We start from the raw sequence: 13,059 nt of genomic DNA, 5'->3' as shown, positions 1-13,059 counted from the left end.
TGGCATAAATAATTTGAAAACGGTAAATTTTTAATACTTTTCTGTTGACTTTTCAGAAAACCAAAATTGGTCTCGCGCAATTATCGTTTTAAATAATTTAGGAGCTAAAATCTTATTGCGGCCGTTTTTCTACGGTTTGTGGAAAAAATTACTATAAAAAAGAAATTAGTATACTTTGAAATGGCTTAAAAGGCTAAAATTCCGATCTTAGGTGACAAATTTTATGAGTAGAATTGCCAATGACTATATTTTGACCAAAGCAGTAGGTTTTAATTTACAGTGTTTTAAAATTAATTTTAATGTAGTTAGTGGTGACCAATGTAATGCGCTGCTGACTCATTACGAAACATTTCACTAATCGCAATGCTTATACGCGCTGATTCGATGTGGAATTAAATATTTTTGTTTTTCTAGTGTTTTTACATGCATTGTCCCGTTAAATACGCAGCCCGTAAAGTCCTCCACTGGTTGTAAATGTAAAGCGCAATGAGATATTTGAAATGCGCTATAGAAGTACCCCATTATTTTATTAATACGACCATTTTTATAGTCAAGGTGATTTTGACATGGATTTTTTTCAAAGACGGAATGAAGATAAAAGACTATCTTTTTACATCCCTATAGTGGATACTTTTTAAATGAAAAAACGTCTTTGAAGTTATTTAACTGACTAAATAAACGAAATTTCGAGGTTTTTCGCGCATTTTAGGCTTCTCAAAAGTTAAGGACTTGGCTCTTCAAAACTGCCAACCATTTCTTAACACATTGTTTGATATGTTAATTCTTTCAATGCAAAGGATTGTAACTCTAGTATCTGATTTTACTCAATTCTATTGTAATGCAGTATAGCCAAATGCGCTGTATGAGCGCCTATATTTTAAGTGCCACAAAAACAGTCCTTGCTTCGTAGTTCTGTGTCGAGGAAAGACAAACATGTTAAGCAGAGGACAGTCACTTAAAGTTTATTTACAAAGATAGAATACTTTATATATAAATCGATTATATGTAATAGACCTCGTTTTAATCGAGAAATTGTGTCGAGGATTAAACCAAGCTCCTCTAGAACACAGTCGACACTCAGTCTCAATCGGCAAACTGCGCGCGCTTATGGTTTAACAATGTAGCAACTCGTCAAACATGCATGCCAACTCCATTCTATTCTTCTTCTTGTCTACAAAAGCAGTAATTCATTTAATGTGATGAAGCAACTCGTTTCTAATTTGCAGCAACTTGTTTCTCATTTGCAGCAACGCGTCTAACTTGCTGTATGTCCCTTACGCATGGGCCACCATGGAATAGAGGTATTTAAACTTAGTTCAGGTAACCAGAGATATTGTATCAAGCAATAAAACGACGGATATGAACCAGGGCTCTAGCTTAAGCATAAATTTCTGCTGTTGAATAAAATTCAATGATTGTCTCATACGACAGAAAACTAGTTGCTTCATTTTAGTTAGAAGTAGAGTGCTTATCTTTATTTGTTTAAACTGAGTTCCCAATCGCGTTCAAGCAATCCAAGGAAGTTTATTAAGCAAAGAAAGTCAAGGAATAAAGCTTCAAACCTTATCATTTTTCTCTTTGCATTTTTCTTCAGGCTATAATATAAGATACTTTTAAAAAACGCCAACAAGAGGACAAGCTTACTGCAAGACTCAACTCCGTCCTCTATCCTGTTAATTTACAACTCCACCAATGCATATATTTGATAAGCTTACCTTATTGGGAAGTGAGCACAGATTACTTTTTAATAATTTTTCCTCCATTTAAAGCCTTAACATGTCGATAATAAATATCAAAACTTCCAGTAATTATAGAGAAGTAAACTTGAAATTTTCCACCATCTTGATTTTGCTTAGACCTGGCCTTCACAACGTTTAAATCCATAGGGATCCCGCGAACGACAATATCAGTTTTGTTATACATTTCGGGAAAATGAAAAGCGCGTTAAAGTAGAAGTTGAGTTAAGCCTGAGAGGGGACTTGTCGTAACCCATGCAGACAGTGATTGCGGTAATATAGAGAGTAGGCTCTTTAGAAGAAAAAGAAAAAATAAGAGTGCATTGTAGCCAAGTGAATAACCATTGGGTAACCTGCTAAGTGAAGCTATTTCCTGTCAGGTTCTTCCCATAGCTTTTTATTGGCACTGCATTGCCAACTAGACCCAATTTTTTCCTCAGCCGCGAAATGGCTATGGCTTAAAACTTATATATATCAATCCTTAAATTTCGTAGTTCAATGCATGGTGATTCGGTATGGAGCACGAAAAAAGTATCGAACGTGACCTTAGCCGATGGCGGGAAAAATTTTTTTTTCCAGCAAGCTGACAACAATATGTATTAGAAGCTTGATTTTAATGTCTTCCTCTCTCTGATATCAAAAAAAGAAGAAAAGAAAAGAAAAGAAAAAAAAAAGAAAAAAAAAAAAAAAGAAAAGAAAAGAAAAAAAAAAAGAAAAAAGAAAAAAAGAAAAAAAGGAAAAGAAAAAGAAAAAGAAAAAAAAAAGGAAAAAAAATTAAATCAAATAATTTTACAGCAAGTTCCCCTTAGCCCAAGCAGGAAGTCACGTGATTCCCATGTGTCAGCATTTTTTTTGAATAATTTATGTTAAATTTGTGGTTAATATTTTAGCTGTATTTATTTTATAAGAACAATATGTTTCGATTTAACAACACTGGATTTAAAAATAGGGGAAAAAAATTTGAAAAAAATCGAGTGTTTATGAAACATTTCAGAAGGCTTGGGACGAGTCAGGCATTTTTACGCATGTCTGCCATTTATGCAAATTACCAGACAATTCATCCCCACTCCTCTCCCGTGGGTCACACATTATTTAATCTTCCGCTTTTTATTGAGAGCGGAGAGAGTTATTGCTGACTACGGTTTCTATTTTTGGTGCAATTGGGCAATTCCCGAATTATTCAGCCCTTATAATGGGCGAAGGCTAAAAACTTCCTTTAAGATCACTCGTCGACGAGAACAGAGTCAAAAATGGTGGTCGGTGAATCAAATGGCGGGTTCTCTATCGAAAATGAAGTTGTTATTTTAGTCGAAGGGACCGCCAACCTCCTTCCTTACTTCGAAATCCTCCGTAAAGACTATCTTGACCCAGTCATAGAGTAAGTACAACATTTATATAGTTTATTTCACAGTTATCTTCCGAAGTAAAACAAAGCCTGTTTTTATTTTGAAGGCTTCGTTTGTTGAAATTCGTTTACGTTTTCTGCTCGAAATTCAGTCTAAATTCTGCTCGTATTTCTTATTTGTTTCGGTTTTTTGTTGTCTTTTTAGAGCATAACGTTGAAGGTATAGTTTCATTATGTTGAAGTTTACTTATCAGACGTTTATTTGTTCTATTTGTAGCGATATAATAAGGCTTTAGGGTAAACGATAAGCTGAACTCGTACAACAATAAAGCTGAGATATTAAGAAAAATGTCGTAGGATTCTTAGAATTGGGAATAAATAAGATTGAATTTAAGTAAAATAATTTTCTGTAAAAGAAAGGGGGATCAGAATCTCGAATATTCTCGTTTTCATAGATTGAACACACATATATTGTTTGGAATTTTCAGTCGAAAACGCATAATTTTTTGAATACTTATATTGATACTGTGGTTTACGCGCGAAAAAAACTTAGATAAGTAAGTTATTTTAAAAAATTGAGACTTGTCATTATATTCAGATTAAAACAATTTTTTCAGTATTACTTGACACAGATTAACCACAGACAAGTAAACTTACTGTCTTATACGCATTATGCGTATTCTAGCCTTTAAAAAACTAGTTTCGTTGATACAACCTCTTCAGTTTGGCTAACGAAACTAGTTTTGAAAGGCTAAAATACACATAATGCGTATAAGACAATAATATTAAGAAAGTGAGAATTCACTAGTTTAAATTATGACTGTTGTTTCAAAGTCTATTGAGGCTTCAATAAAGAATATCACTTGAGGAAGTCATCTATTAAATCAGATGGGAAATTTGTAGATTGGAAATTTCTGAAAAATAATTGCTACCAAATTTCTAGACCTATTAAACTACAATAAATGTATACATATATTTTGCTAGAGGTTTTTGTTAGTATATTAAACAATTAGACCCATTAGGCTGAAGGCTGATTGGGCTATTGACTTGTAGCGACCATGAGGGCGAGAGGCCTAATTGATTTAGAGTAAACCTACTTGTTGGTCTTATTAACTGGATGCCAACAATTTTGAAATTAGGTTGAAATAATTTATCTTTCATATTGTTTTAGTTTTCAGAAACTGAAACTTTTCGCTACTAGTGGTCTATCACTGATAGACCTAGTAGCTCAGCCACGCATTTAGAGTGCATAATTTGATAGGTTTTTACTAAATACAGCCAATCAGAATGCGGGAAAGCTGTTGTATATTTGTTAGTAATTCACTCTTCCTTCCCATCATGTTCTGTGCATTGAATCTACACATTAAATTATACAAGTAGCGCATGGGATATTCCATGGCATATGTACCACTTGAAAGCTATGTATAACTAGCATACACAAAGTAATAGCTGTACCAGCTACTCTACGCTCGGCAACAATAGTGCTAATTAAAAAATAGAGAACAATGGAATTTGCATGAAATTGTGCTATTTAGTATTACTAATGTGTCACGGTTATATTGTTTGCACTCTATTATATCATCTTTAATAAAATTTTTGTTGCTCACTGGTGTTAGGATTTTGAATGGTGGTCCCTTGCAAGAAAGCTCCTGTTTTTTTGGTGATGAGGTTAGTTTATAATATAATAAACACATGTAGCAGCAATAAGGTTATAAACGTTGTGCACCAGGGCTTGAAAAGCACCAAAGGTCAATTATGCACAGAAAAGAAATCATAACTGATGGTAGGGAAAAATTATAAATGAAATAAATTGTGCGACATAGGAAATAAAGACAGCTAGCTAGGCTTATGGTATTTGACTAGTTGACAAGATCGATCCATCGAGTGTTCTTTTGAAAATATATTACAGTGGGACTACTATAACCAGGGCCACTTATACATTGAGAATAAAATCATGTAATAAAAACAATGTGCTCCAAATTTGAGTAGTGGAGCCAATCAAAAAGCAGCAGAAAACAATAGCCTTTTGACATATCTTTTTATTCCCAAGAGAAAGTGACGATGGCTATCTAGTTGTTTACACGTTAAACATCAGGGTCAAAAATATTATTTCCATGCAGTCTACGTTTCTGCTCCACCACCCCAAGTTTGAATGCATTGTTTTCATGACCATTTTCATTTTGCATATTAATTGGTTTGCTTGTCTAATCTTGTTTCACTGGTGTAACTGGCTCCGGTTACAGTATATAATAATGATAATAATAATAATAATAATGATGATAATTATTCAATGAATTTCTATAGCGTTATATATTACACTCTATAATGCTTTACAATGAATTTTCAAACATATAGAAATATATATGTGCATTGCATATAGAAACCCTTGCACTCTGTCCGAGCTGGCCCATCAGAGCCCCAAACCGTGGCTAAACTGCTAAATACATGTAGTCATACTGTAAATGAGTGGACAATATGAAAGGTTGTGGGTCCAAATCCCATCAGAAACTCTAAAATTTAAATATTGTGTGGATAATTTATTGTCTCTCTTTACCAGTACGGACAGAATCAGTATTGTCTCATAATCTATGGCACCAAGGGTTCTCACTTTGAAGATGCTGTACAACTTGTAAAATATACCAGAAATGTTCATGACTTTGTAAAGTCAATTGATGACATAAGGTATGTGTCATGTATCACCATGTTCCATACAATGTACATTGGTTCACTGGTCAAATACAAAGCATTCAGTTGAGGCTACAAGGTAGTTAGGAAGAAATATTCATATTTGAATCTTGTAGCCTCTTAATGCGTTAAATGCTTTAAATGTGTTTGACCTATGAACAGATTGTATGGAAAGTGCTGAATACATTCTTCTACCTGTGGTGTAAATTATTATTTCATTTATCATTCAAATATTTTTTCTGTCGTTTTGATTGGCAGAGATAACTGCAAACAACTGCATACAAATAATAATCTGCTCATGTGTATTATGGTGCAAAACCATTTTGCTGCTTACTGTATAATAGTGTGCTCATAATGCAGTAATGTTTCATTTATCAATAGCAGATCCAGGGGGGCAAAGGGGGGCTGAAGCCCCCCCTTCAGCAGAAAAAAACAATGCTTTTTTATATTGTTTTCTGTTGTGTTGACGGAAGAAACTCAATTAGCCCCCCCTAAACTCAATTAGCCCCCCCCTAAAATTTTGGCTGGATCCGCCCTTGTTTATCAACATGGCTCGCTTCCTGTGACTTGGTATGTTTGATAGATAGCAAAGACAACCAAATCATGAAAGAAAACAGAATGATATAAATGATACATAAAACAATTATTGAACTTGGTTGTCACCAAAGCATCTCAGAAATTGTCTATTTTGGTGTGACTTTGTCTGCAGTTGACTATAGCCATTAAAATCATCTTTAGTCCTGCCGTTCATGTCTGCATGTTTTTGCTGTTTTAGGTTCAGCGGAGGTGGAGGACAAGAGGGCAGCTTACTTGCTGAAGGTTTAGGTTTTGCTTTACAGGTATTATATTGTTCCATTTTGTTTGATAGCACAACTTATTGCCGGCCAGTGCAAATTTATATTTATCAACCACAGTATAGTGCTATATTACTGTAGATGAATCCATCTTTAAAAGCAATCGGAGTTATGAGCATTGGTTATCTTACTGCGATCATTTCTAAATATTTATGCAAACTCAGTAGTTGCTAGTTTTCAAGTGCTGCCACCTATCACAAATTTAAAAGGTACTGACTGATTATTATTGATTGACGACAAGGAAAAAACAACTTTCACAACAAGCTGAAATGTCTGAGAAGTACATGTACTGTACAGCTGTATGTACAGTGCTTTGAGAAGTAGTGCTTTGAGATATACAGACTAGTGCTTTTGACTATTTATTTCTAACATTGTAATATTGCATTTGTGTTAGGCCTTTGATGACATGAAGAATCACAGACAAAGGTACAATGCATGTATGCTGTCTAATATGGACCTCCATCATTTTAACTACTTTCTAGAGCTTATCCTAAATTTTTCCACTTTCTCTGGTACTCGTTCTCTTGACATTTACATTTAATTTGGCTGTATTAATTTCAATATTTAGTTTCTTTCTGACTGCATTTTATTGTATAATCATAAAACTTGGAATCTCTGGGCTGTTCACTCAGGAGCAAGCTAGCTTACCTGAATTCAATTTATCCAGTGATGATACATTGAATCAAAGTTAATGGCAATCAATTATTGAAATAACTATATCTATTGTTTTTAATAGACTAGCCTTTCATACCTGTCGATATGCTTGAATTACATAATTTTCCACATGAACCCAAGGCAAGTCTGTCAATAACAATGTTTAAATTCAAATTGGTTGCCATATTCCAATTTGGTGTATTCTCTCTCAAAATATTGGTTTCAATATAAAATAGTAAGGACCAAGATAATAGCATTCATATTCATCATCATCATCATCATAATAATAATAATAATAATAAATATTTTTATAGCGCCTATCCAAATCTGCTCTAGGTGCTTTAAACAAAAAGAAAAACCACAAACTGTGGTAGGCTGTGAAATTGGCTTGGCGCCTGTGGCTGCCGCTACACAACCCATACCACAGGAAAAAAATAAATAAATGATAAGAAAATAAAATAAATAAACACACACGCACAACTTATTATTATTATTATTTATTATTTCATTTGTCAATTTTAATTTTTTGGGGGGCCTTCTCAGACTACTGGCAATCCAAAATCACTCAAATTGTGAGTTAATTTTTAGTTGTTTGGCAGTATCATACATGTGCCGTACCACAGGGATCCCATCTGAACTCATAGATTATTAGTCTGATAAACCTGTTTGTTATGTTTAAGGGTTCAACAGTAATTGTGGTGTTATCCAACTTATTTTATTATAACTAAAACGTTTTACATACGTTGCTCCCCGCCATGTGGTCACACACCGCAATCACGTGACCACCACAGGTAGCCCAAACTACATAACACTCCTTCCTTCCTTATGAAAGTCAATGTTCTAAACAATCAACAACTGTTCCAATAATATAAACAAATTAAATCATAATGTCAAATGTTCCTATGACTCTGTGATCAAACGCTGAGGTGGTTTCCTCGCTCGTAGTGGGTAACGTCGACCTGATGAAGGTGGTTTAGGACTTGGTTTCCCTGCTGCATCTCTTGTTGATATCACCTCTGAGGGGGTTTCTTGGAGGGTCTGCCCTTTCGCTTCAGGTTGGACTGGTATAGGTGGGATTGGCAGAGCTCTATCTCTTTGGGGTACTGGCAGCTGTTGTGTTGGTGAGTTTACATACCCCTGTGGTACAGATGGGTTGACATCCCTTTGAGGTACAGGTGACAAAGAGTTTCCCAACGTCTCCGGGAACTCTTCTCTCCTGGGTGGCCACACATTTTCTGTAAATTCTTTAAGTTGGTCAATGTGGCGTTTCCAAATGAACTCTCCCACTTGGACTTGATAGGTTACTGGGCCTAGCTTGGTCAGAACAACGCCTTGACTCCAGGATTCCTTAGTATTAGATCGGTAATCTTGAACTAAAACTGGATCTCCAACACTAAAATGTCTTTTTGGTGTTGTACTGCAAAGCCCTTTTTGTGGCCTTGCAACCTTCTTTGCCATGTCAGGGTGTAGCACATCTAGTCTAGTGCGTATACGCCTACCCATTAGCAGTTCAGCTGGGGTATATCCAGTAGCCGTGTGGGGTGTGGTTCGGTAACTCAAAAGAAAAGAGGCTATCTTCTGATTTAGTGTTCCTGGCTCCTTTCTAACAGTTTTCATTGCTTGTTTAAAAGTTCGAACCGCTCTTTCCGCTTCCCCATTAGAGGCGGGATGGTATGGGGCACTTAAGATGTGTTTGATCTTGTTACATTTCAGAAACTCCTCGAATTCTTGAGCAATAAACTGTGGACCGTTGTCTGAAACTAGTTCTTCAGGTAAACCATGTGTTGCAAACACCATACGCATTGCAGCAATGGTTGCTTCAGCAGTAGTGCTAGACATACGTAGGACCTCTAACCATTTACTTTTAGCATCAATCACAATCAGGAAGGACTCCCCAAGAAATGGACCACAATAATCAATGTGAAGTCGCTGCCAGGGTTTATGGGGCCATATCCAGGGATTATCTGCGGTAGTTGGTGCCCTACTATTTGAGCTTTGACACTGCTCACAACTTCGAACTAGCTGTTCAATGTCTGTTTCTAGGCCTGGCCACCAAACATGTATCCGGGCCAAAGCTTTCATGCGTACAATTCCTGGGTGGTTCAAGTGTAATTCAGCTAACACCCGATCTCTGCATTTTGCTGGTATCACCACCCGTGTCCCGCGCAACAGGCATCCATCTTCTACACTGAGCTCCTCTATCTTGGTGAAATAACTTTTCAGATTGTCTGGCACTTCATGTTTCTCTGGCCATCCATGCAATGTCCAATACAGGACTCGGGATAGTAGAGGATCCCTAGCTGTTTCTGTGCGTAGGAGGTTGACATCAATTGGTACTCTTTCAATCTGTACTTTGTTGACTGCTCCAGCTTCATCGAATTCGAAATCCAGTTCGGTTGACTCTGTTTCTGGCAGCCTTGACAATGCATCGGCGTTTGCATTCTTCTTGGAGGACCTATACTTGATATCATATTGATAGGCTGACAGTTGTATCGCCCATCGCTGTAATCTTGATGCTGCAATAGCTGGGATTCCCTTTTTTGGACCGAACAATAATGTGAGGGGTTGGTGGTCGGTCACAAGTGTGAACCTACGCCCATACAAGAACTGTTGGAACTTCCTTATGCCAAAGATTATGGCCAAGGCTTCCTTCTCTATCACTGAATAGTTCCTTTCTGCTGATGTTAATGCTCTAGAGGCGTAAGCAATTGGACGTTCCACACCTTCTTGACTGACATGAGAAATCACCGCCCCTAGGCCAAAAGGAGAGGCATCTGCTGCTAATTGTACTTCCAGTGCTGGGTTGTAATGGACTAACACTTTGGATGACGTTAACGTGTCCTTTAAGGCTTGAAAAGCTTGCAGGCATTCCTCACTCCAAACCCAGGGAACATCCTTAGCCAACAGCTGGTTGAGTGGGGCTGACAGCGAGGACATGTTAGGAATAAACTTTCTGTAATAATTAACTAATCCTAAAAAAGATTGCAGTTCAGTTTTGTTCTTAGGTTCTGGCACCCTCTGCACCGCTCGTACCTTTTCTGGCGAGGGGTGGATTCCCTCTCTGTCAACTACGAAAGCAAAATACTCGATCTTGGGCTGCATGATACTACACTTGGATGTCTTCAGTTTCACTCCACGTGATTCCATTCTTTTCAGAGCTGCATGCAAATTTTTTGTATGCTGGGGAGTGTTCTCTCCTGTGACTATCAAGTCATCTAGGATCCCTCCAGTGTGACTCAAACCATCTAGTAGCTTATCCGTGATCTGTTGAAATAATGCCGGTGCCGCTGCTACGCCAAAAGGAAGCCTTGTGTATCGGTACAGTCCTAAGTGAGTAGTGATTGTCACATAGGGCTGTGATTCTTCATGTAAAAGAACCTGCTGATAGGCATTACTGAGGTCTAGCTTGGTGAAAAGCTCACCCCCATTCAACTTAGTAAACAGTTCTTCAGGGGTAGGCATTGGGTATTCAGGTACATCCAGGTATGGGTTTAATGTTACCTTAAAGTCTCCACAAATTCTGACTGAACCATCAGGTTTCAATACTGGTACTATTGGTGTAGCCCAGTCAGAACTTTCAACTTTCTTCAGAACTCCCTCTTTTTCTAACCGACTTAGCTCTTCAGCCGCCTTATCCTTGAGAGCATAGGGTACGGGGCGTGGCTTGAAATATTGAGGTGTTGCCTTTTCTTTCAATTGGAGTTTGGCAGTAACTCCTTTGATGGTGCCCAGTTTCCCATCAAACAAGGTTGGGTACTGTTTCTTTAAATCAGCTAATGTAGGCTTTGGACAATTGACTCGATAGATATTACTTATCTCTTCCCAGTTTAATCTCACTTTTGCCAGCCAGTCTCTCCCCATTAATGCTGTTCCCTTACCTCTAGTAATGATTACTGGCAAATCAGCTTCTTGACCAGAATACTTGACATGAACTAGGGTCTCCCCTACTACTGGTATGATATGACCTGAGTAGCTTTTTAAAATAACAGCTGATCTCTGTAGTGGTTTTGCTCCGAACTGATCTTTCCACATCTTCTCTGGTATTACAGTGGCTGCAGCTCCCGTGTCTAATTCTAGCTCGCAGGGAGTGTCATTGATAGTAATTGGGACCATAATTGCATCAGGTTTTCTGGTTTTATCTAGACTGAGGTTCCACATGGGCCGTTCATCGGGATTATATTGGTCACTATCACCACTTTCAGACTCACTAGACTCACTACTTTGTTCTTGGTGGCCAACCAACTTGATCCTAGAATTTTTTTTCTTCTTCTTTTTCAACTCCACTGGCTTCCTCAGATCTTGTGTTTTGACTCTTGTTCCCTTCTTGCCTTTTTCAGGGCATTTTGGCTTAATGTGCCCCTTTCTTTTGCAGGCATGACATTCTGCATCTTTGAAAACGCATTTCTCTGGGGAATGGTTACTTCTTCCACATCTAAAACACTCTTCCCTTTGGATATAATTTACTGGGGATGATTCAGTGCGAAATTGATTCATTTCTTTATTTGCCAATTCCATTCCCACAGCAATTTCTATGGCTTTCTTGAGAGGTAACTCTTCTTCGCCCAGCAATTTCCTTTTGATGGACCTGTCTCTCAGACCACAAACTAACTTGTCTCGCAGGGCTTCGTCACGAAACGCTCCAAAAGCACAAGTTTCTGCTAGTTTCTGAATCTTAGCTAGAAAATCTCTTACAGACTGGCCTTCCTCTTGCTCATACTTGTGAAACTTATACCTCTCAGCAGTGACAATGGGTTTGGGCGTCAAGTGTCTCGCCATGATTTCCACTATTTCTTTATAGGACTTCTCGGTTGGCTTGGTTGGGGCTGTTAAATTCTTTAACAACGAATACATCTTACCTCCCATTAAGGTAACTAAACTTGCGACTTTTTTGCCCTCTGGGACATTATTGACTATGAAAAACATTTCCAACCGCTCCACATACGTCAACCAATCTTCGTTGTCGGGATTGAACTCGTTCATTCTTCCAAAACAACTCGCCATTGCTGGGCCAAGACTGCTTATTCCAGGTTGATTTTCGGCACTTGCCGTCGCTTTATCGTTCATTTCTACCAATCGATTACTCCGCTCCTCGTCGCCAATGTTATGTTTAAGGGTTCAACAGTAATCGTGGTGTTATCCAACTTATTTTATTATAACTAAAACGTTTTACATACGTTGCTCCCCGCCATGTGGTCACACACCGCAATCACGTGACCACCACAGGTAGCCCAAACTACATAACACTGTTGCTTTGCATATGCAGGAAGAAATCTGTAAAAATTTCCAGAAAAAAAATTGGAAACAAATTAAAGGAGAGATCATGATTCTGAGAAAACTTCTTAGGAATTTCCTTATTCCATGCTGAACCCCTTGGTCTATCTATACTAAGTGGCTAGTTCACAAATGGTATATGTCAGCTCTTATAACTGGTTCTGGACCTGTTGGTCCAGTTCTAAGAACTGATGCATACCATTTGAGAACTGGCCACTTGTACCAATCGGTTGAGCTTAATGGAAAGTGCCCTTAGAAAAGCACATTATTAAATGTTACTTGCTAGAATAAATGCAGAATTACTGTATTATCTTACTTAAATATATTTTTTGAAGATTAATATATAATCAATCCTAATTATTAATTTTTTCCAGTTCCAATGTCAAAAGAAGTTGCATTGTTGTTAGCAATTCCCCTCCATATCCACAACCAACAAGAGAATGTTTGAATTATCAAAACAAGACTGTAGAACAACTAGCTGAATTCATGGCAAAGGTAAGCAAGAATACATTCT

At 37.5% G+C, this 13,059-nt stretch overlaps 1 protein-coding gene across 2 annotated transcripts in view; it reads left to right on the top strand.

Annotated features, from left to right (window-relative positions):
- Window positions 1-2,807: 2,807 nt before the first annotated feature.
- LOC116306600 (mediator of RNA polymerase II transcription subunit 25) overlaps window positions 2,808-13,059 on the top strand; it is a 28,942-nt gene continuing 18,690 nt past the window's right edge. Inside the window, exons 1-6 of one of the 2 annotated variants that reach the window (XM_089026562.1) lie at window positions 2,808-3,114; window positions 4,698-4,749; window positions 5,639-5,763; window positions 6,542-6,605; window positions 7,015-7,046; window positions 12,920-13,040. In XM_089026562.1, coding sequence (XP_088882688.1) covers window positions 2,987-3,114; window positions 4,698-4,749; window positions 5,639-5,763; window positions 6,542-6,605; window positions 7,015-7,046; window positions 12,920-13,040 — 522 coding nt within the window. In that variant the 5' untranslated portion in view covers window positions 2,808-2,986. The remainder of the gene's footprint in view (window positions 3,115-4,697; window positions 4,750-5,638; window positions 5,764-6,541; window positions 6,606-7,014; window positions 7,047-12,919; window positions 13,041-13,059) is intronic. The other variant, XM_089026563.1, reaches the window with a different exon arrangement.

This window comes from Actinia tenebrosa, unplaced genomic scaffold (genome assembly GCF_029948245.1).
Source record: "Actinia tenebrosa isolate PJP-AT-01 unplaced genomic scaffold, QUT_ActTen_1.0 PGA_scaffold10__47_contigs__length_13832649, whole genome shotgun sequence".
Lineage (NCBI taxonomy): Eukaryota > Metazoa > Cnidaria > Anthozoa > Actiniaria > Actiniidae > Actinia > Actinia tenebrosa.
The sequence above is the reverse complement of the archived record's forward strand: the minus strand, read 5'-3'. Positions and strand labels throughout refer to the sequence as shown.